Source organism: Hyperolius riggenbachi, chromosome 9, assembly GCF_040937935.1.
Source record: "Hyperolius riggenbachi isolate aHypRig1 chromosome 9, aHypRig1.pri, whole genome shotgun sequence".
NCBI lineage: Eukaryota > Metazoa > Chordata > Amphibia > Anura > Hyperoliidae > Hyperolius > Hyperolius riggenbachi.
The window spans coordinates 72,906,208-72,933,112 of NC_090654.1; the positions used below are offsets into that span (position 1 = coordinate 72,906,208).

The 26,905-nt window shown below is 46.4% G+C and overlaps 1 protein-coding gene across 1 annotated transcript in view; it reads left to right on the forward strand.

Moving 5' to 3' along the window:
* Window positions 1–21,891: 21,891 nt before the first annotated feature.
* Window positions 21,892–26,905, forward strand: part of GRIP2 (glutamate receptor interacting protein 2) — a 627,309-nt gene continuing 622,295 nt past the window's right edge. Inside the window, exon 1 of the mRNA XM_068253049.1 lies at window positions 21,892–22,335. Within this exon, the coding sequence (XP_068109150.1) occupies window positions 22,281–22,335 (55 nt within the window). The 5' untranslated portion in view covers window positions 21,892–22,280. The remainder of the gene's footprint in view (window positions 22,336–26,905) is intronic.

Sequence of the window (26,905 nt, forward strand, 5' to 3'; positions counted from 1 at the left end):
CACAGAAAGTCTCCGCCATTCTGGAATGGCCAGCACCTTCAGACAGAAAGGCTGTACAGAGATTCATCGGTTTCGCCAACTTTTACAGACGATTCATTAAGAACTTTTCCCAGATCGTTGCTCCCATTACCAGATTAACCAGCACTCGACAGCCTTTTCATTGGACCTCTGAAGCTCAGACTGCCTTTGACAAGCTTAAAACCCGTTTCATGTCTGCACCTATCCTGAAGCACGCCGATCCTACTAAACCATTCATCCTGGAAGTAGATGCATCCGAGATCGCCATTGGGGCCATCTTATCCCAACGTTTCGATCAGAAGGCCATTCTCCACCCGGTTGCTTTCTTCTCCAGGAAACTCAATTCAGCCGAGAAGAATTATGATGTGGCAGATCGGGAACTTCTCGCTATTAAGGCAGCTTTGGAGGAATGGCGCTACCTGTTAGAAGGAGCAGAACATCCTATCCTTATCCTCACAGACCACAAAAACCTTGAATACCTTCGATCAGCTAAGAGGTTGAAACCCCGACAGGCCAGGTGGTCCCTTTTCTTTTCAAGGTTTAACTTTCATCTTACATATCGTCCCGGATCCAAGAATGTCAAACCAGACGCATTATCACGTATGTTCCTTACGGAAACTACTTCTAACCCAGTACTAGAGAGCATCCTGTCCTCCCAACATTTCCTTCTTATGCAGTCTAGCCTGCTCACTTCGATTCGACAAACTACCTTGCATCACCAAGCTTCTCCTGAACTGACCTGCAGGGATGGTCTCTATTATCACCAAGACAAGATCTTCGTCCCTCCTGAATCCCGACTCTTGGTTCTTCAAGCCTGCCATGATGACAAGTTAGCAGGTCATTTTGGAACCACTAAGACCCTTGAACTGATTCAGAGATCCTTTTGGTGGCCTGAGGTTATTAAGGACTGTAATCACTTTGTGAACTCTTGTGAGACTTGTGCCCGGTCCAAGAGTCCTCGAATGAAACCCTGGGGCCTTTTGAACCCTTTGCCCATTTCTGGCCGACCATGGGAGAACATTGCCATGGACTTTATTGTGGAATTACCACCCTCTAAGGGATTCACTACTATCCTGGTAGTGGTAGATAGATTTTCCAAGATGGCACACTTCTTTCCACTCAAAGGACTGCCTACAGCTGCAGAAACCGCTGAAATTTTTTTGAGAGAAATAGTTAGACTCCACGGACTCCCAGTAGACATCGTTTCCGATCGTGGAGCTCAATTCACTTCGAAGTTCTGGAAAGAATTATGCAGGAACCTCAACATTAATACCTCATTGTCATCAGGCTATCATCCCCAGTCCAATGGTCAGACAGAAAGAACGAACCAGACCCTCGAACAGTACCTCAGATGTTTCACCTCTTCATCACAAGACAACTGGTCCTCACTGTTACCTACTGCAGAATTCGCATTCAATAACACAATCCACGCTTCCACCAATCAATCTCCGTTCTACATAAATTATGGATTTCATCCTTCATTTGTGCTCGGTCTCAGATCGGAGTCCACCGTTCCGGAAGTCCAGGAGAGAATATCTTCAATCTCAGAAAATTTCTCAAAAGTACAAGAGATATTGAAACAGTCTCAGGAAAAGGGAAAACGATTTGCAGATAAACACAGAAGAGAGGGACCAAGTCTGGTACCAGGTGATCATGTCTGGCTCTCCACTCTGAACCTGAAACTTCATTGTCCATCCAAGAAATTAGGTCCCAAGTTCATCGGGCCTTTCCCAATCCTCAAACAGATTAATCCTGTAGCCTTTAAATTATCTTTACCTAGTACCCTACGGATCCATCCAGTCTTCCACATTTCATGTTTGAAGAAGGTTGAACCTAGCAGATTTCCTGGACGTTCTATTGATCCTCCTTCTCCAATCCTGGTTGAGGGTGTGGAGGAGTATGAAGTGGAAAGGATTCTAGATAGCAGAAAAGTGAGGAACTCTGTCCAATATCTGGTTAAATGGAAGGGGTTCGGCATGGAGGAAAATTCTTGGGAACCTGTTCAGAATTTCCATGCCCCTAGACTAATCAAACAATTCCATCGACGATTCCCAGAAAAACCAGGATCTGGGGGCACCCAGAGGTTGCCCTTAAGGGGGGGGCAATGTCATACTCACCATGTCAGAAGGTTGCAGCTTCCCCGAGCTGGTGTCTCTACGCGTGCGCGCGGGAGAACACTGGGTCTTGTAGTTCCTTCAAAGAACTGTCATGGCGCCCAGTGCTGCGCGATGTGCGCGCGCGCGCGCACTTGCGGTGGCGCGCGCACGCGCAGGGGCGCGCACCAAGTTGTGCACAGCGCTTGCGCAAAGGAGAGTGCGTGCGCAGCATTGCGCACTGCGCATGCGCGAGCGTTAATTCCGGCGCCAGTTTCAATTAGCAACAGTATATAAGCAGCACTGCCCTTCACTGCAGTGCTGCTTGTTCTGGCAGTTTGGCTAGCGTATCTAAGTGCATTTAACCTCTGATCTGATTTCCTGAATTGACCCTTGGCTTTGTGACCCCGACCATCCGTGATATCCGCCTGCCCTGACCTTTGGCTTGTGTACCTGATTATCCTTGAACTCTGCCTGCCTCGACCTTCGGCCTGTCCCTGACTACGTCCTGCTTTGCTACACCTGATCATCCATCCAGCAGTGTCCTCCTGTTCTCTGAATCACTGTGGGCTTCCTCCAGCGCAACCTGGTGGGCACTAGGCAGCGAAGTGCGGCATCCCCGCTAGGGGGGTGTTCCAGCATTCCCATTAGGGGGGTGTTGGTGAAGACCCGTGGTCACTTAGACTCTGTGCTGGAGTGGTCCTATCCCAGTGGTGAGGTCAACTGTCTTCACCCGTGACACACCTCTCGCGATCGCGTTCCTACTTCATATCTGCTGTGGTGTGTGCACTGTCGCGGGTTGGCGACTGATTTGGTGCACACACATACAATCTGTCTCTGTGCTCATTCTCAATCGCCTCTCTTGCGATTGCGTTCCGTCCCTTCGTGCAATTCCTGTCTGGTGTGTGTGGTAGAGCAGAGGAGCTGTTCCTCTGCACTCCACAGCTCCCCCTGTCGACAGGAATTTCCCTCTACAGGTGCATTGCACCTTCTGCTGGGTTTCCGCAAATTATACGTTTGTGGAGGATTTCCGTAGTGTCACCGCACACGTCTTGTGCGCTGATCACGGAGAGAATTCCACAATCATTACAGTAACTGTCCCTCAGAGGGACTCGCAATCTAATCCCTACCATAGTCATATGTCTATGTATGTATTATTTAGTTAGTCTAGGGTCAATTTTTAGCATGCAATAATGCTTATTATACAGTATATGGAATTTTTTTGTAAGAAAGTGCCTCTTTAGCTCCCCATGTAAGAAGCAGTTAGTTTTGGCGCCACTAGATGTCACTATAGTAGTAATTCTATACTGCTTGGGGCCGTAAAGTTAATTTAGGGGTCCGGGGATCGCCAGACCCCAAATTATTTCTCCCTCCGAGTTACCACGACTAGTATTTAACGCCGCCAGGGATTTGAGTGCCATCTCACCGATGGGGTACTAATATGTACGCTCTATTTATACTGTACAGATTGCATGCTGGGAAATGTTAGTTTTTAATGCATGCACATATTAGCTGCATCCACTCTTGCTGTCCTAGGAACAATCGGTTTTGCAACCTATTTCTATTACCGTATATTCTGGCGTATTAGACGACCCCCAAACGTTTCCAGTTAAAATATAGAGTTTGGGATATACTTGCCATATAAGACTACCCCTTTTCCAATGCACACCAAATAAAATTTAAAAAAACATCATATACCGGTGCTATGGATGAATGGTGCAGTACTGTATGTGGTACCCACTATATACCAGTATACAGGCAATTGACTGGTTGGATTGGTGAACTCTCCCTCTCCCTAAGTGGATTGGTCAGCTCTCCCCGTCTCCCTGTTTATCAAAGCGGTATGGAAGAATAGATTGCTCTGTGCCCATAAAACACGCCTCTTTCACCTGTCTGGCCCACCCTTGTATCCTATTTACCTCCTTCACTGCCTCTCAGATTTCACACATTCTGAGAGGCGGTAACAGGTTAGGGCGGGCCAGACGGGTAGAAGAGGCATGTTTTATGGGCACAGAGCAATCTCTTTCTTCTATACTCAGACTTTGCAGCGTGTGCAATGAGCTTCCCCCAGCATATGTGGCGACCCCCGAATCTCCAACACCTGGTAATTAATCATCAGCATGTCACGTATGCGCATCATGCAACTAACTGAAATCTGAATCATAGAAAACAATATTCAGCTCCATTCACTCCATATGTCCTTAAATGGCCTTGCTGAAAAAGTAATCCATGATTATATTATCATATATCCTCATCTATGGTAATGCAGATCTATAAAATTCCTTATGCACGGCGTAAATGAGATAAAACATAAGTTGTATGAAAGACTATAAAAATATACTCACCATGTTTATTTTTTTATTATAATAATTATGCATTTACAAAGTGATTATATCTTCTGCATCACATTAAACATATAATCATGCCACTAACTGTCACTCACATCCCTGTTATAGTGTAATGTCTCAGGGCACTCCAGTTTCATCCACATCCCCAAAACACACAGATAAGTAAATTGTCTTCCCCCTAAAATAATGGCCATAGACTATGATGGACATATGTCTATAACAGGATTAGGTTAGGGGTGTCAAACTCAAAATACAAAGTGGGCCGATATTGAACACTGGGACCAAGTCGTGTGCCAACCTCAATGTCCACTGGATACCTCTCTCCCTTATAAAGTTCCCTGGTGTCTAATAGCCTCCATCCAACCCCTATATCGTTCCCTGGTGGCCTAGTGGTCCTCCTCTCTCTCTCCCCTATACAGTTCCCTGGTGGCCTAGTGGTCCTCCTCTCTCTCTCCCCTCTATACAGTTCCCTGGTGGCCTAGTGGTCCTCCTCCCTCTCTCCCCTATACAGTTCCCTGGTGGCCTAGTGGTCCTCCTCCCTCTCTCCCCTATACAGTTCCCTGGTGGCCTAGTGGTCCTCCTCCCTCTCTCCCCTATACAGTTCCCTGCTGGCCTAGTGGTCCTCCTCCCTCTCTCCCCTATACAGTTCCCTGGTGGCCTAGTAGTCCTCCTCCCTCTCTCCCCTACACAGTTCCCTGGTGGCCTAGTGGTCCTCCTCCCTCTCTCCCCTATACAGTTCCCTGGTGGCCTAGTGGTCCTCCTCCCTCTCTCCCCTATACAGTTCCCTGGTGGCCTAGTGGTCCTCCTCCCTCTCTCCCCTATACAGTTCCCTGGTGGCCTAGTGGTCCTCCTCCCTCTCTCCCCTATACAGTTCCCTGGTGGCCTAGTGGTCCTCCTCCCTCTCTCCCCTATACAGTTCCCTGGTGGCCTAGTGGTCCTCCTCTCTCTCTCCCCTATACAGTTCCCTGGTGGCCTAGTGGTCCTCCTCCCTCTCTCCCATATACAGTTCCCTGGTGGCCTAGTGGTCCTCCTCCCTCTCTCCCCTATACAGTTTCCTGCTGGCCTATTGATCCTCCTCCCTCTCTCCCCTATACAGTTCCCTGGTGGCCTAGTGGTCCTCCTCCCTCTCTCCCCTATACAGTTCCCTGGTGGCCTAGTGGTCCTCCTCCCTCTCTCCCCTATACAGTTTCCTGCTGGCCTATTGATCCTCCTCCCTCTCTCCTCTATACAGTTCCCTGGTGGCCTAGTGGTCCTCCTCCCTCTCTCCCCTATACAGTTCCCTGGTGGCCTAGTGGTCCTCCTCCCTCTCTCCCCTATACAGTTCCCTGGTGGCCTAGTGGTCCTCCTCCCTCTCTCCCCTATACAGTTCCCTGGTGGCCTAGTGGTCCTCCTCCCTCTCTCCCCTATACAGTTCCCTGGTGGCCTAGTGGTCCTCCTCCCTCTCTCCCCTATACAGTTCCCTGGTGGCCTAGTGGTCCTCCTCCCTCTCTCCCCTATACAGTTCCCTGGTGGCCTAGTGGTCCTCCTCTCTCTCTCCCCTATACAGTTCCCTGGTGGCCTAGTGGTCCTCCTCCCTCTCTCCCATATACAGTTCCCTGGTGGCCTAGTGGTCCTCCTCCCTCTCTCCCCTATACAGTTTCCTGCTGGCCTATTGATCCTCCTCCCTCTCTCGCCTATACAGTTCCCTGGTGGCCTAGTGGTCCTCCTCCCTCTCTCCCCTATACAGTTCCCTGGTGGCCTAGTGGTCCTCCTCCCTCTCTCCCCTATACAGTTTCCTGCTGGCCTATTGATCCTCCTCCCTCTCTCCTCTATACAGTTCCCTGGTGGCCTAGTGGTCCTCCTCCCTCTCTCCCCTATACAGTTCCCTGGTGGCCTAGTGGTCCTCCTCCCTCTCTCCCCTATACAGTTCCCTGGTGGCCTAGTGGTCCTCCTCCCTCTCTCCCCTATACAGTTCCCTGGTGGCCTAGTGGTCCTCCTCCCTCTCTCCCCTATACAGTTCCCTGGTGGCCTAGTGGTCCTCCTCCCTCTCTCCCATATACAGTTCCCTGGTGGCCTAGTGGTCCTCCTCCCTCCCCTATACAGTTCCCTGGTGGCCTAGTAGTCCTCCTCCCTCTCTCCCCTATACAGTTCCCTGGTGGCCTAGTGGTCCTCCTCTCTCTCTCCCCTATACAGTTCCCTGGTGGCCTAGTGGTCCTCCTCTCTCTCTCCCCTATACAGTTCCCTGGTGGCCTAGTTGTCCTCCTCCCTCTCTCCCATATACAGTTCCCTGGTGGCCTAGTGGTCCTCCTCCCTCTCTCCCATATACAGTTCCCTGGTGGCCTAGTGGTCCTCCTCCCTCCCCTATACTGTTCCCTGGTGGCCTAGTAGTCCTCCTCCCTCTCTCCCCTATACAGTTCCCTGGTGGCCTAGTGGCGGAGCAGTGCTTTTCAGCGCTGCTAGATTTGGGCGCAGCCGGCGCCTCCATAAATTTCAATAGGAATCATTCATCAGAAGACGGAGCCGAGGTTGCTTAAAAACATAATAATTCGGCCTCCAGCAATCGCTGGAAGGCGAATTATTTCATTCCCCCACTATCCATGGCGGCCTGGAGGGGGAATAGTAATTAAATCGGCCCGGACTTGTGCAGAAGCAGGATCAGCCATATACCGCTGTATCCTGCGCCCAAGTCTACCGGCGCCGATTTCAAATGTACTCCCTAGTGGTCCTCCTCCCTCTTTCCCCTATACAGTTCCCTGATGGCCTAGTGGTCCTCCTCTCTCTCTCCCCTATACAGTTCCCTGGTGGCCTAGTGGTCCTCCTCCCTCTCTCCCCTATACAGTTCCCTGGTGGCCTAGTGGTCCTCCTCCCTCTCTCCCATATACAGTTCCCTGGTTAAAAAACAAACAAAAAAAAAAACAGCATGCAGTGCAATGGAGGTGAAAATTCACTTACAGTACATATAAAGTATGCTTCACTGCAACTGTCAATGCATGCATTATGCAATATTGCACCACATGCATCGTGTTATGCTAATGGTTTCCACTGCACCGCTAATGCACTAATGTGAACATGCCATTACAATATAATGGCATCTCATTAGTAATGTGATTTGGTTGCCCCACACAACACGTCACTGTGAGCGTAGCCCTAGGCTTCTTCTGCACTGTATGTGTTGCATTGCGCATCCTGAAAAATAGGATCACAATGCAACGGGGATGTAAAATCACATGGCAGCCTACCGCTGTGATGCAGTCGGTACACTGCAGCATACAATCAGGGCCGGTTTAAGCAACAATGGGGCCCCAGTGCAAAATAAACCTGGGGGGCCCCCCCGCACATGAATTGCACGGGGAAACTCTGCCATAGGGGATAACGGCACCGCGGCCGAATCGCTTGCGGGAGCGATTCGGCTGGAACCCCCCGCAGAATTCGCGCCGGAGGCTGCGAATCCCATAGCCGTGCATGGCACGGCTCATGGGATTCCCCTGCAATCCCGCCCACCCGCTCAGTGCCGGCGTGCGTCTATGAGATGCACGCCGCACTAGTGGAAACGAGCCCTTAGCCATAGTAATATATTGGTATTTAAAGAGAGTCTAAAGCCTTCTAAAAATCATCTTTTTATTAGACATTTTTCTTTAGCAATATAGCAGTGCTAAAACGCTGCATTCCTGCGGCAGAACGATGTCATTAATCCCCCCAAATACCAGGGCAAAATTCCATGACTCTCCAAGTCGTGGATTTTGCTACCCGGGGAGGCAGAGTTTAGCGTTGTAGCTCTGCCTCCATTAGCGCCAATCTCCGCTGATCTCTGCCCCTCTCCCCGCCCCTCTCAGTGAATGAAGACAGAGAGGGGTGGGGAAAGGCGGCGATCAGAGGGGATTGATGGGAGTAGAGGCAGAACTACAGCGCAACGCTCTGCCCCTTACAGGAAGCATTTCCTACATTTTGCCCCGGGGATTTGGGGGGTTCAATGACATCGTTCTGCTGCAGGAATGCAGCGTTTTAGCACTGCTGATATTGCTAAGGATAAATGTCTAATAAAAGATGATTTTTAGAAGGCTTTAGACTCTCTTTAATACAGATATTTTTAAAAAGTAAAACAGTTTCCCAGGCACAGGTTCACCGGGAAGGAAACCGGCCAACCGGTGCTCTGCGTCCCACAGGTACACCAATCCTGTTCAACAATTAGCCACAGAATGAACAAATGACACGGCATTTAGAGGGCTGTGAACAGCAACAAGCTGTATTGGAATATAAGGATATACACACAACGTTTCGGGCGGAGCCATTCCTCCGGCTCCACCCAAAACGTTGTGTGTGTATCCTTATACTCCAATACAGCTTGTTGTTTTTCACAGCCCTCTGAGTGCCGTGTCTTTTGTTAATACAGATATTTTACTATCAGGATTACTGTGCACACTAATTTCCATGCGCCTTCTTTCTGACTCCACTATCTGCATACTTGTCCCAAATGCGTGACTCCGATACTAATGAAACCAAAAGATTAGCCTAGCCCAGAAAGATGGCTGCCCACCTATTTCTCTCAGTTAAGCCCATCTTTAAGCCAGTGTGACTCTCCCATGAACCCACTCAACTCTGATCGTCCCCAGACAAAGGAAGGAAGGCAGCCCTCCCTTATGAGCACATTATGAAGAATGTTTGCAGCTATTAAGCAGTTAAGGAACAATTATGAATCAATAGCTGGCTGCCTCTGTAGGGCTGAGGCATTATGTCTGAGCACAGTGAGGATTCCCATTCTCAGCGGAGCCCCCCTCCTCCCCCACACTTTGGATCAGCCGCTAGATCCACAAATAGCAGCACTCAGTCTTGGCACATACAGCCGCAATCTGAGCACATGCTGCTTCAGGAGGCATGTGTAAGCCTTGTCCTGCCAAGCTCACACTCTATTTTTGAATACATCTTGTTTACAAGGCATCTGTGTGGAGGGGGTGAAACTACCAGTAAACATGTACAGTATAAGGTCATGTGCGCTCGCAGCGAAAGTCACCATTGACACCACGGCTCCCTCAGGCGAGAGGCATTTCTCTGACATGTGACTTCACCTATGTGACATGCTTGATGCAGTCAAGCCAGGAAATAAGATACTAAACTTTCTAATTGGTCATTAAGCCCTTAGAAGCTTTTGAGGAATACAATGTGGGCGATTTGCTAAACCCAGGGATTGTAGATTGCGATCCCTAGGCTTAGGACGGCTGCAATTGCCAAAGTCGTGCTTCCTGCCTTTCAGGTGAGGTGCAGCAATGCTGTATACAGACAGCTGTGTTCTGTATACCAGGAGCTTGGGTTGCTTAATGCAGCCTCAGGCAGGTTCACTGAGGCCAGTTTCACACTGCAAACCGGCGTTAGTGGTGCAAAACAGGCCTTCAAGGATTGCTGCGTTACTACGCAGTAATTCCGTTCTGGCTAACAGCCAAACAGTAAGTGACGCTTACTGTCACTTGCTGTTTCATAAATATAGAAGTGCACGGAAACGTATTGTAAAAATACGCTTTCGCGCATGTGCACTGCGCTGTCATTTTTTAATCCCTGTGTCGCCATAGACTTACATGATTTACGGTCTGCCGCACGTTGTCGTAGAGGTCGCGCGGCAATGTAGGTATGCGCTTGCAGTAGATTGGCAACTTCCTGCGCACCGCTTGCTGTATAAAAGCACCCATAGGCTTTCATTGGCACTGCAATGACTTTCGGTAAAATGACCCACCGCACTGCACCAGTGTGAAAGGCCCCTGAAGGTAACTGTGAAAGAGTGCACCTGTGCGCACATTTCTCTGTTCAGTGCCAGCAATTTTACTAAATCGCGATGCGGAACGATTTTTGCCGCGATTTTGCTATGCAGTGCAAAATCTCGATCGCAAATGTCGCGTTTTTGGACTTTTGCTGAATCGCAATCGCTAGCGTTTAGCGTAAACGCTAGCGATTGCTAGTGGAAAAGGGCCCATGTGTTCACACTGTCCCATACAATTGTACAGGCATGTGCAAGCCCTGGGTGTTTCAAGTCCCCCCCATAGAGCCACATTAATCCATGCCATACACTGATGAGGATCAACCAATCTGAAACAGTCTGTACGCATGTTGGATTATTGTGGCTCTGTACGATAAACAAGCTGACACATCATTGCATTCCAGTGGTTTTTCAGGTGTGTGTAGCTTTTAGGGACCTCAAAGGGATGATTTTCATATTCAGCAGTGATGCATCATGGGAGACGGCATATGCTCTCTCCAACCTGAATGATCGCAAAATCCTTCTGTTATAAGAAGGCAAACTTCTGTTTCGCATAGCATTTTAGTAAGTGGGCTTTTTGGTCCTTTGTAGCCCCTTAGGGCTCAAACCCACTAGCAGCCTTTTCTAAGCACTTGTGATTTGAAAACCCCTTTTAATGCAATGCTATGGGGGATTTTTATAAAATCACATCACTCAAGTGGGATCACACCCATAGCATTACACTAGCAACATTTTTTCAAATCACAAGCGCTTAGAAAAAGCTTAGAAAAGCGCTGCTAGTGGGTCGTTCACAATATAAGCATTGCTGTGCGCATTTCGGCAGCGCGTATGGTGTGCGTCACGCAAGAACTTCAGAAGTGCATAGACAGCACTTCTGACGTTCAGCCTGTATGCGCTGCGCTGCAGTGCGACATTGCACTTCTGCACACATTTTCCAGCAATGCACAACGCTGATCCATTCACTGTAATGAATGGGATCAGCAGCGCACGGCAACACACACGGCCGGGCGATAGCGTGCATTGCGTTCCCAACGCACAGCTATCTGCGTTACCTAATGTGACTGAGGTCTTAGACTGGATCCTCATTTGTGTGTCAGTTTCTCAGCTTGAGTTGTCTGACGTTGCTGCAATGCTGTCAGTTGTTTTTCTGCATGTGAAAAACGCATTCAAGTGTGAACTAGCCCATTGATTAACATTAGTTAAAAGTTTTCTTGTGCAGAAAACGCACAGAAAAACTGACGAGTGTGGACAGGCCTTACATTCACATTCTTAAAGCAGTGCGATCGGAACGCAAAGCACACAATCGCACGCCATCTACGCCGCTGTGCTGCTCCAGTGAATGGATCAGTGCTGCGCTTGGCCGAAAACTGCTTGCAGCAGTGCAATAGCGCATTGTACTGCTGCGCAGCGCATATGATCTAAACAGAAAAAGTTCTGTCTACGCACTTCTGCCGTTCTTGCGTGTCGCACAACATATGCGATGCTGAAATGTGCATGGCAGCGTGTATAATGTGAATGAGGCCTAAGGACACACTCCTAGAAGTTCTGGTTCACCATGAGTTTGCTGGGCAATCCGTAACTAAATGTAACAGATCATGTTACCCGCACTACAATACATTTCTGGATAATGTGATTTCAAAAATGCTGAGTATGCATTATTTATTGTAGTGCAGGCATTATGTGTGTTAGCCTTAGGCCTGTTTTCCATGGGTGGCTGTACTCCACGCTTCTTGGGCAGCCCCAGCTGCAATTCAATGCAGTGTTTGTAACACCACACGTGTCATCTTATAGGGGCCCATACACATAACGATTTTCCCATCGATATACAGCAGATTCGATCACTGTGATCGAATCTGCTGTGAAATCGTCGCGCAAACGCTGACAGAACGATCGATTTCCATCCGAAATCAATCATTCCCATCGATCCGTCCATGCGGAAGATTTTTCTTGATCACCGGTGGGTCGGGAGTGCGTCGATAGCGGTGTTCGAATGCCCAACGACTAATGCAATGCAGCGGCAATACATTACCTGCTCCGGCCGGCGCGACTCTCCCGGTCTCCGCTGTCTTCTTCTCCTCTCCGGGCTCCAGGGCTGCAGCTTCACTGAACTTCCTATCCTGGCAGGAAGTTTAAACAGTAGAGCGCACTCTACTGTTTAAACTTCCCCTGGACAGGAAGTTCAGTGAAGCAAGCCAGCCGGACTGGAGACCAGCGTGGAGAAGAAGACAGCGGAGACCGGGGGTGTCGCGCCGACCAGATCAGGTAATGTATAGCTGGCGGGCAGGCGGCAGCTCCACAGATTGTGATCGGTTTCATGCTGAAATCGATTCACAATCTGTTTGCAGTAAAGGCAGCCATACGATCCCTCTCTGATCAGATTCGATCAGAGAGGGATCTATCTGTCGGTCGAATCTGATGGAAAATCGACCAGTGTATGGCTACCTTTTGTGTTACCTGGCACAAAAAAACAAGACTTGTTTTGTTTGAGGATGGCAACCGCTGTGCTCAGATGTAAGTCCATAGGGCGGCTGCATCTTCACCAACCGTGCTGATCGCTAGGTGAGCGGAAGCTGCTGACAGGTGGGGAAGCCTTCAGCCTCCCACGAAGAAACGGCCAAAGGGCCCTTTCATACTTGTGGCGCAACAGACAATATAATCGCAGTATGAATCAAGGATTTTTACCAAATTGAATGCTGTTGTGGCGGGTACCAAAAAGTGAAGCACAGCATGCTGACATTGTGTGTTATTGGGGTAATACATGCTTTCACAGTGAGATAGTTCATAGTACTGTGTGCCTCACTGTATGATACCACATGGTGCGACTTTTGGCTCAGTTTTTGGCTCAGCTTAACTTAAATGGTGTAAAGAGGCCCTGAATACTGAAGCTGAATACCCATTGCAAGACCACAGAAGATGGATCGGGGGATACGTGGCGGTGAAAGGTGTAATGAACGATCGTTCCCCGATCCATGTTCCGTAATCGTGTACTGGGGGAAGAAGCGAACGCGACTTTTTAAAGATTGCAGTAATTAGCACAGGGGTGACGGGTCAAAGGGGATCAGAACGACCATCCACAATGGAATCTGTCATGACGGTTGTTCAAACGAATGATTGTCACTGGTAATCTGCCTTTGCTGAACATGGTTTCCTGAACTTTAGTTAAACGACGTTATGCAACATCACGCAAATGATCATTCGTCATTAGAGGTTAATTGCAAAAATCTTCTGGTGGTTGTGAGTCTTTAGAGTTGGTTCACACTGTAAAGCATTGTGATAACCACTTCTCAACCTCCTCCAATTACCTTCCGCTAGCCGCTTGGGCATGTGCAGAAAGCAGTCGATAAACACTTACATAGGCAGTTGTTAAACGCTAGGTGAATCATTCGCATAGCAATGCATAGAAATGAATGCTGCTTTAGCAGTTGAAGCAACAACCACCACCTCAGAAAAGCTGCACGCAGCATTCGTTAAGCCAAATCTACTGAGGCGATTGACAAACACTTTCAGATGCGTACCGCAAATTCCTCCGTGAATGTTCTCATTCATTCAACAGAGAAGCGATTAATCTTCTGTCAACTGGTCTGTTAAATGCCTTTAAGAAACATTCAAGAACCGGTCATGTGATCCTGCCCTAAGTGTGCAGGGTGCTAGCATCATTTATCACATAAACATGCAGTGAGCATGCCACTTGTCCCTCCCCCTTCCCACCGACTGTTTTTCATTTTGAAGCCCTTGTTCATGCTCATGGCATACTTTGTGGAATGTATCATAGCTTGCACTGCAGCTTTTCTGCATTGTATATAAAGCTTTTTTTCTTTTAACCCTTTAGCAGCCATTTTTTTTTAATTTCTTATTTGTTACATTTCCTTGCTACTTATTAGTACTGCTGTAATGTGTATTTATGGCCACTTGTCACTAGGGGGGGCAGTATGGGGCAATAACAGAGGACTTCTGCTTTAAGTTTCTATATTTACTGCTAGCAGAGAGACATCAAAGCACTTAAAGAATTTACAGCACAATGAGTTCTGCCGGCTAAAAAAGGAATTGCTGTGCTTAATTCCTCTGCCAGTGCCAGATACTGCTTGCCTGACAGAACAGGAAGAGTCTGTCAGCAATTCATTGATACCGCAATGCAACACAATGTATGGTCTTCATTTGTGGCAAAGCTTTCAACTTGATTATCCCTTAATTAAAGCTGGGCAAAATCTTGAGAGGTTCACATAACTTTTACAAACATGCTGGGGAGGGCCTGGGAGGGGTTAAATGCTCTATTACACAATGAAAATGGAGGAACTACCGAGTTCCGAGTTATTGTGCTGCAGAGCTGAGCACAAAGAGTTAATTAGTAGTGGGAGGAGATTGGCTGGGTCATATGATCACCTCTTTAACCACTTGAGGACCGCAGTGTTAAACCCCCTAAAAACCAGGCCGTTTTTTGCTAAATTGGCCACTGCAGCTTTAAGGCCATGCTGCAGGGTGGAACACCTCAGCACACAAGTGATCCCCCCCCCCCTTTTCTCCCCACCAACAGAGCTTTCTGTTGGTGGGGTCTGATCGCTCCCCCAGTGTTTTTTTTTTATATAAATATTTATGTTCTTTAAAAAAAATAAAAAAATCTACTATGTATTTATTTATTTACTTTCTTAAATCACTCCCTCCCCCAGCCAGCCAATCATGGCAATCAGTTGTCATAGGCTTCAGCTTATGACAGCCGATCGCTCTCCTGTGTCCCAGGGGGACAGCCATGTCACACGGCTGTCCCCAGTACAGCGCTTTCTTAGATTGCAACGCTGTACTATGTTAATAGACGGCGGTTTCACCATCTAACAATCTCCGAGCGGCGATCGCCACTGGGAGACTGAAGGTGGAGTGAGTTGGCGCGCGCGATCTCCTGTTAGCCCCATTGAAGGCCATTGACATCAATCGGTGTGGAGTGGTCCTGGGGCTGCCGTCGCGTTCATCATGCCAATTGGCATGGAGCGGTCGGCAAGTAGTTAAGGTACTGGGGAGAAAAACTCCTCCCACTCTCCTGTCAGCAAGGACTTATGCTAGGTACACACCATGCAATTTCCTGTAAGATCGGTGGGTCAAACCGATAGTTTCCGGTATGTCCGATCTGCTCCAGGTCGATAATAGGATGGATTTTCAGATGACTAATGCACAAATTCGGAAGCAGGTCGGACATGTCGGAAGTCTATGGTGTGTACCTAGCATTACAGTATAGAGAATGTCACCTATAAGATGGCAGACAGGCAGAGAGCACAGACACAAAATTTTGTGCAATGCTAATTAATGCAAATTTACTTTCCAATGCATTAAAAAAAGGAGAGGCTGAACCAGGGCTTTACCAAAGCTCTATTTACAAGTTATTTATACATAAACAGTCTCTGAGGATTTACAGACTGATCAGGAGGAATAAAGAGAATTGTTTAGACAAGTGGTAACACTCAAATTGCTCTCCATAAAAACATATGGAATAATATAGAATGTGGGTCAGTTGGGAGAAGAGGGGACACTCATACATTCCATCAGGATTTCACAATGTAACAAAAACATTTTCCAATAGCATTTTAATACAAGATTTTAGCCTGGCCACATAGAAAGCTAGACTGTCTCATTTGTCTCCTTTTGCTGAACTGTCCACCATCTACCAAAATCTGAAATATTAGAGATTGGTAGAGGAGCCTCTTAATTCTGGTTAATTTTTGTATGAGTTAGGCATCTTTCCCACCAGGACGTTGCGTTTTAGGGGACGTTATAGGTTGCATAACGTGCCCCTAACGCAACGCCTGGTGGTGCTGGAGGAGGACGCTACCAAGAGCTGCGCTATGCAGCTCTTGGTGTGCCTTTTTTGTGCTGTGCGATGCGGAGACCACGTGATCCGCATCACGTGGTCCTGCCAGCCAATCGCCGCACAGAGCGGCGCTCCAGGAAGTAAACACTGCACATCACAGTGCAGTGAATATTAATTAGCCATGTGGCTGGCCGAGGAGGAGGAGGGGAGACCTCCTCCTCCTCCAACATTACTGAGCATGTGCAAACAGTCTAACAGTTACAATGTAACGCAACGTGGGCACTGTGAACAGCCCATCGATTTTTCGTTGCTGTGGGGTGGACTGCGTTACAGGCTGCACTAACGTGCGCCTGTAACGTCTTACTATGAAAGCAGCCTTAGACTTTCTCTACTGTTTTCTCTGTTCAGTCTTATGTGCTATTCGTGAGCTACTAACCTTAAAGCGTACCTGAGACGAAAGGATGAAAAAGTTTTATACATACCTGGGGCTTCCTCCAGCCCCCTCCATGCAGATCACTGCCTCCCACCATCCTCCACCCCTTGGATGGTCCTGTAGATACCCCATTATCTTCAGCCAGTTGGGCGTACTGCACATGCGTGTCCTGGGCGCACCCGCGCTCTAGTCGCTAGGAGTATTCTGTGCCCAACCGCAGACTGTGCCTGCGCCAACTAGCCCCGATTGGCCAAATATAACGAGACATCTACTGGACCCCCCAGGAGGCGGAGAACGGTGGCGAGTTACCTCTAAACGCACACGTTACCAGGTACAGGAAAGCATACTTTTCATTGCCTTTATGCTTTACTGTACCTACTGTATGTGATGCATTAATCTGCGTTAAAGAGAAACTCCGACCAAGAATTGAACTTTACCCCAATCAGTAGCTGATACCCCCTTTTACATGAGAAATCTATTCCTTTTCACAAACAGACCATCAGGGGGTGCTGTATGGCTGATATTGTGGTGAAACCCTTTCCACAAAGAAATTCTGAGTAGTACTCTTGGCAGTTTCCTGTCTGTGAACCCTGTTGCATTGTGGGAAATAGCTGTTTACAGCTGTTTCCAACTGCCAAAACAGCCAGCAGCTACATCACTTGCCAGCAGTACAAATGTCACCATGTGATAAATGTCAGACTATAAATTAGGGATTTAAAATATTTAACAACGGGCAAACACTGACTAAATCATTTATACATAATTTTTGTAAAAATGAAGCACTTTTTTATTACATTATTTTCACTGGAGTTCCTCTTTAACACGTATTTGTTGCGTTGTAATGTTGCATAACAAATTTTACAACGCAACGTCCTATTATGAACCTAGCCTTAAAAACATTCTGACCAATATATCACACACGTGTTAAATTTTTCCCCAATTATGAAAAAAATGATTGAAAACTCAGAAAATTGCTTAGGAGTATATAGGAAATTGACAATCTACCCTACACCATTCAATTTTTATAAAAATTGATCAGAAACAATCCACCATTCCCGATCAACTTGTATCAAATAAAAACAGGAGATTTGATCAGATTTCTTTCTTCAAATAAAAATAAATAATAAAAAAAAAAAGCTTTCCATTTTTTGGGACAGTCGATTGTTTTTCTGAAATTGCCATAAAATCAGATCATCTTATTGTACTGTGTGTGGCTACCTTCAGAGTCCTTTTCCACTTACAGTGATTGCAATGCTGAATCGCAAAATTGAAAATTGCTAGCGTTTTTTGAATCGCTAAGGTTGCCACTTTAACATAGGAATCGCGGTAGGTATTTTCCACTAGCGCAATCTGATTTTTACCAAAGCACGATTTTTACCACGAATTGCATATGCAAAATTGATCAGAAAAATCCACCATTCCCGATCAACTTGTATTAAATAAAAATGGGAAATTCGATCAGATTTCTTTCTTCAAATAAATAAAAAAGCTTTCAATTTTTCCAACAACCAATCAGTTTTTGTCAAATTTCCATAAAATCGGATCATCTTATTGTACTGTGTGGCTACCTTTAGGGCCTTTTTCCACTTACAGTGATTGTGATGCTGAATCGCAAATTGCTAGCGTTGCCACTTTAACATAGGAATCGCGGTAGGCATTTTCCACTACCGCGATTAGATTTTTACCAAAGCACGATGGCGTCTCGGAGCGATTTTTACCGCGTTTTGGCAATGCAAGTGCATTGCATATGCAAAATCACAATCGCGTTAAAAACTACTGACAAGGCGAAATCGCTAGCGTTTGTTAGTGAAAAGGGCCCTTAGTGTGCTCCTAGCCTGCTCAGAAGTATCTGCTCAGAAGCCTCTTCACTAGCCACTTCCTGTGGCGCAGACTTCAGGGATTCAGGCTGCAGTCTCCTCAGGCAGCTCTGCCTGTGCCCCGCCCCCTGCAGTCTGAACAACGTAATCATGGCAAGCAGCAGCAGCCGCCTCAGTGTCCACAACCATGTGTAAACAAAGCACATTGCCTGTAGACAGTTGCAGTCAGTGCACAGTGTATGGCGGGGCCGTCTGCTCACGCCAAGCCTAACATGACCAGATGCAGAATTCCATCACATAAAATACCATGGCCCTTCATGCCACGTCCCCCTCTCCCTCTTCTCTCATTATTGTAGATTTGCAGCATCTGCCTGCGATGCAGATGAGCTAAGATGGCGTGCATCTTTTTCAGCCTGTAATCCCAGGACGCACGGCCGTGCCAGAAATTTGTGACTTGAAGAATACATGCGGAAAAACACCACAAACAGCCTGGTTTAAAGCCTGACTCAAGGCAAAGATTTAAATGTACAACCCCATGGCATAAAAAGGCAGAATACTTCAAACGGCAGCTTTAGCGTGGCCAGTCGGGCTTCCGTAGCTATGAATTTGATCACATAACCTGAAGTAGCACCACTGAAGGAGTTACCAGCAGGCTGTGAGGGTTCACTTTCTGCGTGACATCATCATGCCATTCAGACTGCGAGGGGCTGAGACACACTTTTGCATAGTTTTTGAATTGCTTGCGATTCCAAAAAAAACCCGCTCTAAATAGTGGGGACTAATGCAATTGAGATTCACAGGACAAGCAGCATTTTGAGCATGTGTGCGCTTAGTGCTATGTATAAAAACGCTGCAAAATCACCGTTAATTATACTCACCAGGTGTCCCGATGTCCGGCTTCTGTCTGTAGCCCTGTCCCCTAGCAGAAAAGGTCACAGGCGTTTCACCTGATAAGTATAAAAAACACCAAAAAAACTAAACAAACACTTATTAGAAGCGCTGTACAGTTTACTGTACAGCACTTCAAACTGTAGCAAAATGTAATCGCAATCGCCCTAGGAATCGCTGCGTACATCGCTGGCGCAATTTAAACGCGCCACATCGATTTCTAGTGGGTTTCAGCCCTAAGGGCTTGTTCACACTATGAGCAATTGTGTATTTTTTTAAGCAATGGCGATTTTAGAAATTGCCCTAAAAGCGCTTGTGCAATGATTCCCTATGAGAGTGTTCACATATGAGCGGTTCGATTACAATGCGCTTCCAAAAGTGCTGCCTGTACCATTTTCTGAGCTCTTTGGCTCAATGGAAGTTATAGGGAAATCGCTAAGCGCTTGAAAAAGTACTATGTATAGCGATTTCCCGAGCGCTTTTAAGAATAAATACATTGTATTTATTCCTTTCCGGGTGAAAGAGTACACTTCCTGACTGACGACAGGAAGTGAAAATCTCCATCGCATATCAAAAGTGCTTAGAAAAGCACTTACACAAAATTACCCAATGCTCAGAAAACGCCAAGAATGGCTTGTAAAAAAATAAATAAAAAAAAAATAAAAATTCGCCCACAAAAACACTCAGCATTTGCGATTTATAATGTAAACATAACCTAAAAGTGGTTTATTTACGTGAATAAATCTGAGTACTTTGTAAGACAAGAAAAACAATGGACCCTGATGTTGCTATTAAAAGGCCCATTCCACAAATGTTTTCCTAGATCTGTGTAACTCAGTGCAAGCCCTTGTATTTATAGGTTTATAAGATGCTTGAATAGCTACTGGTAAAATCACATATAATACATGATCAGGAGCCCATACACCAGCCACTTCCTGCAGTGTGATTGTTCTAGGTTGCAGTCTTTGTAGACAGATTCAGACTGTGCCTTCCCCTTTGCAGCTTAAACAGTGGGATTATGCCACCAAAGAAGCTGCAGCAGCCTCACCCACAGATGAGGAAACAAACAAATTTCGATTGGCCAGTTCTACCATCTCCATGTAGTATGAGAGGTTACCTGCATAATCTAGTCATTCAGTACCAGGCTTTTCTAAGTGAACCGCCCCACACCCACTATTTGTAAACGCCTCCCCAAACTGTATAAGGCTAGGAACCCACTAAGGCGACTTTGACGGCGTTTTGGGATCGCCAACAATTCCCAAAAACGTTTTGCCAAAGAAAGTGAGTGGGGGGGAACCATTAGTGTGATTGCGATTAGGGGTAATCGCAATCGCAGGACGTAGCATTTTGAGCGCCCTATGAATCACTGCACACAGCACTGCGGCGGTTATAAATCACAGCAGCGATTCCTAGTGGGTTCCTAGCCTCAGGGATATGACCCACTAGAGTGAGTTTAGCAGCGTTTTAGGATTGCTGATGACCACTGGCGATCCCAAAAATCGATAAGCTAATAAAAGCCAATGCAGGTGAACCCACAGGAGCAAATCCAATTAGGCAAAAAAAAAAATCGCAATTGCATGTCCTGCAGCATGCTTGCAGCATTTACGTTTCAAAGCAAAATATAAGAACATTGCAAAATTGCTGTGAAAATCTCTGTAGAGAGGCGTTTTGTGAGTTTTTCTTTTACGCGCTGGCGTTTTCAAAATTGCCCTGAAAGCACTTGTGCAATGATTCTCTATGAGTTTGTTTCCAATCTGCTCAGCAAAGCGGTGCCTGTACCATTTTTGAGGTGATTCCGCCTCAATGGAAGGTATAGGCAAAACGCTAACAAAATCGCTTTGTGCAGTGATTGCGTTCTTAAGAATAAATACATTGTATTTATTATTTTCCGGTTCAAAGAGTTCACTTCCTGACTTGAGTCAGGGAGGGAATTACAAAACCGCTCGGAAAAAGCGCTTTTAACAAAAACGCATCGCCCACTCAAGCGACGGGAAAGGGAAAAAAAATGCCTCAAAAAAATGCCAACGCGAATGTACGCTATCCGAACGCAATGGGAAAGAGGCCGAAAAGCGAGTCTGCAGCGATTTTACTACCTGAACCATCACCCAAAAAAATGATAATCGCCAGAAACAGATGCCAGAAATCGCTTTGAAAATTGCTGTACAAAACACTAGCAAAAACAATATGGAATTAATGCGCGGTTACATGCATTTTATTGTGTGGATGAGCCCATTACATAGAATAAAGAAAGACTCTTTTGCACTTTCCAAATCTCATAAATTCATGTCACTTTCCCTAGCCTTGATTGCAAGCTCTGTGGCTCAGCAACGGTTCTCTGCTGCAGAAAGCGTGTGACGTCCCCAGATCAGGTATCACAATCTGATGAATGGCCACGATTCTGGTTAGATTAGCCGGCTTTGACACTGACTGTTCACATAATAGGCAGGATTGCTTGTGTGTTCCTGGGAATGGGACTATACTATTGTGCTACGGGGGGCACAGAGACCCCCAGCAGCCACGCTCTGACAGCCTAGTCACCTGCTAGGTTTGCCATTGTCACTTATTAGCATGCAGAGAGCGTTGGTGGGCGTCAGGAGTTCTTACGGTAGCTGAGCCTGAGGCTGTGCCCGAGGACACGTGCAATGTGTTCCTGGCACTCTCCCCTCAGATCCCTGCCTATGTAGTATGCTCCTGACTGTCTGGGATTGCTGTTCAGGTGGCTAGTGTACAACAAGGCAGGGGGAGGATGCAAGCAGCACCCCAAGGTCCAGAGGGAGACAGGAACTGTCAGCTGGACATAGCAGCAGTATTGCAGCCTCTGCAGTAAGTCTCAGCCAAGGATCCCTTTGGAGTAGTGGACACCTGGCACCCACCACTGCCTGTGACAATATCTTCTGCACAAAGGAAAGCTTCTGGGCTAGCTCATAGTAGCAGTGTGTAGTGCTGTGTTAGCCATTGGAAGAAGCAGGGAAGTGTAGAGTTAAATGCTACCTTTCATTGGCTAAGCTCTCACAGACAGAGGAATCACGGAAGACAGAGGGGTTCTGTACGCTGGCCAAGCTTTCCATGCAGAGGGAGCATGCCAAGCCAATGCCAAGCTGTATCGTAAGGGGCGACTCTCTCCACATACCCACCCTTGTGTCTCGGCGACCAGCACGTGTGCCACCATGCCAGGCTGGAGGAAGAACCTGGTGATGTGTCTGCAGAGGATGCAGGATGATGGTAAGCCCAGATGCTCGGCTGCAAGGCAGGCAAGGGTTAATGCACGTTAACCACTTTGGTGCTGGAAAGAAATGCAAGAGGCCCTTTCTAAAGCGGTACTCCACATAGATATTGTACACTGTGATGTTATCTGAATTCCGACTACTGTGATTGTTTTGGGGGAGGGGGGGATTTACTCTGCAATAGACAAAATTCATGTGACCTGGACCGGAACGTTGCACAGGAATGATCATATTTCCTTAAAAGTATGATTTAATATCTGGGAGCTTGATAAATCAGTCAGCTGTCAGGTAATTTAATTACTAACTCTTTAAAGGACAACACTAACGAGTGGTATATGGTGGCTGCCATATTTATTTCCTTTTAAACAATACCAGTTGCCCGGCTATCATGCTTATGCTCTGCTTCTAATACTTTTAGCCATAGACCCTGAACAAGCATGCAGCATATCAGGTGTTTCTGATATTCTTATCAGATCTGACAAGATTAGCTGCATGCTTGTTTCTGGTGTTATTCACACTACAGTAGCTAAATAGACTAGCAGGGCTGCCAGGTAGGTAACTGGTATTGTTTAAAAGAATAAATATGGCAGCCTCCATATTCTTCTCACTACAGTTTTCCTTTAAATCTGATTAGTCCCGTGCATAGTCCTGGTTCTGCTCACCGTAATGCCAGTTTCTTCGGAGTTCTCTAATTTCAGGAAAGTGAGATGTTAAACTTTTGCAGACAGTATGCATTAGCCTGCTTTGGGCACTGATGTTTGGGTGCCGTCAGTCTGGGGGTCAAAATTTGGTTGCCGTAGTGCCATTTGCCACTGTGTGAAATGTTAACGAAACTTGAAATTCAATTTTACCTGTCATTTATTTATTTAATTTTTTTTTTGTACCACAAGAACTAGAATTAGAATTAGCAGGGGCTAAACCAAAACTTTGCACAAGGCTAATTGGATTCAGAAATGTCATGATCAGTTACATTAGTTTTAATAATGTGATTAATAATTAGCTTTCTGAAGATAATCAGACCTATGCAAAGATCCTGTTCAGCCCTTGCAAATTCTGGTTCTTGCAGAGGATTAAATCCTACGAGATGAATTTTAGATCACATGTATAGTTGCCATAACTGTGACCTTAAAGGACACCTGAACTGAGAGGGATATGGAGGCTGACATTCATTTCCTTTAAACAATTCAGATTGCCTGACAGTTGAGCCTCTGTTTCTACTACTTTTAGCTATAGACCCTGAACAAGCATGCAGCAGATCAGGTGCTCTGACTGGATTAGCTACATACCGGCGGTACTTGTTTCATGTAAGTGATTCAGACACCCAAATAGATCAGCAGGGCTTCCAGGCAACTGATATTGTTTAAAAGGAAATAAATATGGCAGCCACCATATCCATCCCACTTCACTTGTCCTTTAAACATAACACCACCCTTAACCCCTGGTGTATCTACCCCAAGTTTGTCTCGCCAATGGAAACTATATGCTAAATAATCTAAATGATGAGTCATGAGTTACTTTCACAATGCATATGTTGCATTGCGCATTCTGAAAAATAGGATTGCTATGGTCATGTAAAGCCGCATCATAGCCGACTGCTGCGATGCGACCCGTACAGTGCAGCTTACGGTCCATAGACTTCATGCGTGTAACACATTGCATGCTGCGCACTAACAGAGTGCAGATCAATTGTCCATTTATATCAGTCAGTGTATGGACACTAGCGGCTTGAAGTTGAAATTTTAGCTTGCAAGTTTTGTTTTAAGTCCCCCTCCCCCCCCCCATTCCCCTAAAGTATGTTGATCTAAAACTTTGCACAGGGCTATGATGTTTGTAAATCTATAGTGATTACCTGAGAAACTAATCTATCAAGCTGTGAGGTAATTAACCATTGGATATTTTTTTAGGTCCCTTTACACTAAGGGCATGTACACACATGCAACTTAATCCATGACCAAATGCATGACCATTACGTACACACACGCCGACCAACAAAACAACTAACTCATTGAAATACTGCGCACGCACCGTACTCCGCATTAAAAAAACAACTTGTACACAAGCGGCCAACTTGCACAATAGTTGGTCAGTAGATCCTTCTGTTAGATCGGGCAAACTGCTCCTTGTCAGTTGGTCGTCTAGTCGTTTACTGCCTGTACACAAGCCCAACCTATCGTCCAACAGACAAGTTGGAATGATAGTTGGGCAGATTGCACATGTATACTAGCCTTTGTAGATGGCCAGTTGGCCACTAGATTGACCATCAGATAGATTCCTCTGTGATCTATTAATTGCCCACACACTGCACATGAATCTATTTAAAATCTGTGGAGCTGCTGCTTGCTGTTCCCCCAGGTCTTTCCAATCTAATGTGCTCCCCCGGGTGTTGTCAGCAGAGCTAACTCTCACCCGTCCGCTCGCATGCCTCCCCCTGCGTCTTCTTTCCTTACTGCAGTGCTCCTCTTGCTAGGAACACACATAGCAAAAATGCTAGCGTTGCGGTCAATGGGCCGAATCAAAAAACACATAAAAATGCGTATGCGTTTTTGATGCATTTTCAAACATGCGTTTTTAAAATCGCTGGTTTTGTTGCATAATTTTCAAAAATGCACATAATGGTAACGTACTAGTATGCGTTTTTCATGCAAATTATTATTATTTTTTTTAATATGCGTTTTTTAAAATTGTTTTTTGATGTATTTCCACTTCCTGTTGTCTTCCTTATGATTTGCATAAAACACAATTGGAAAACGCATACAAAATGCATATGCATTTTGTGTATGCGAACAGCAAACGCCATAAAAATGTCTGCAAAACGCTAGAAAAACTCATATGGTGAAAAAAACGCTAATGCAAATGCATCAAAAACGCACTAAAAACATCCAAAAGGCACATGACAGAAAACTCACCCTTTTACGTACAGCAATGTGTCCGCCCAGCCTAAGTGTGTCTTCAATCTCAGGGCGCCTGTGGCACGTGAGACGCTAGAGGTCTGCTGTGTATGCCGCCGGGCCTCTAGTGTTTGGCACAGGACACAGGCACCCTGGGAGAGAAGACACAGGAAACAGCTCAGCAGCATGGAGAGAAGACCCTGGACCAGGGAGGAGGCACGTCAGGAGCTGGGGGGCGTTAGCTCTGCTGCCAGCACTCTGTGTCAGTCGTCCTCAAATCCAACACCGCTAATGTCATGCTCTACTGGGCCATATCTTCTGTCCTGCGTGACTGACCGACTTCATACGAAGATCAATTGGACGTGTGATGTGGCATCAATGTCTAGCAGATTTGATTGTATCCCACTGTAAATGCGCCGCACTAGATGTAGAGAACCTATGGGAATATCACTGCATTGCGATGTGATATGATGATATTGTCCGTTCTGACACAATGGACTTGGTGTGAAAAGACCAGCACTACTCATTCCAGTTCATTCAAAGGAAAAGTGGTTCACATAATGTTGAATTATAACCTAATCTGCAATGGCTATCATTAAACTAACATTAGCCCTACACTCACCCCAGGGCAGTTTTTAGGCATAGGCAAACCATGCACATGCCTACGGTGACACAACAGGAGGGGGGCACTACAAAGCTATTCTTTACATGCTGTAGTTTTATGTAATTGTTATACACAACTCCTAGTTCTATTAAAGGAAATCTGAATTCTACTAAAAAAAAATGAGTTGAACTTACCTTGGGCTTCTTGCCGCCCTCTGGAGTCCTGACCCATCCCCATGACGCAGTCCAAGTCCCTCCAGCCAGCAGCGGCAACCCCCACTGAGCTGGCTGGCCATGCACCTCCTCATTGCGCTCCCGTGGTCAGGAGCATTCTGCACATGTGCAGTATGCAAAAATTGCTACAGCGCATGCGCAGAGTACTCCTGGCCCAGGAGCGTGATTGGAGTGTGCACGGCTCGGGCCACACATGCGCAGTAGCCGCCAACTGCCAGTGACTAGCCGTCTTTGCAGGGGTCGCCACGGCTGGCTGGAGGGACGTGGACCAGCATCATAGGCACAGGAGGACTCCAGAAGGCTGTAAGAAGCTCAAGGTAAGTTCAACTCATTTTATTTTTATACTTAACTTTCCCTTTAAGGGCTCGTTCACATCCAGGGTTTTTTCGGTATTTTTGCAAGCGCAGACGATTTCAAAATCAATTCAAAATCGCCCAAAAAGCGCTTGTGCAATGATTCCCTATGAGAAAGTTCACATCTGAGAGGTTTGTTTTCGATCGCTCAGCAAAGCACTGCCTGTACCAGATGTGAACAGAGCTTCAGAGAGGAATAGGTGGTAATTTAATGCTTAATTGAGCACTGCTGATTAGCATAACAAACAAGGCCTGAATATTATAACAGAAATGTGGCCATTTCTGAGCTTCTTAAGCTGTAATTGTTAGAGATCTGGTCTGTATTTATTGTACTAATTCTTCTTATGTACGGTGGAACAGGATGTACATAGACAGTATTTTTTTAAGCAGCTACATACCTTTCCTATTATTTTGGAACATTTGTTATGTAGGTTCAGTGAGTTTGGGTCAGTGGGATGTATCTGGCCTAGTAATGATTGCTGTATTCTTT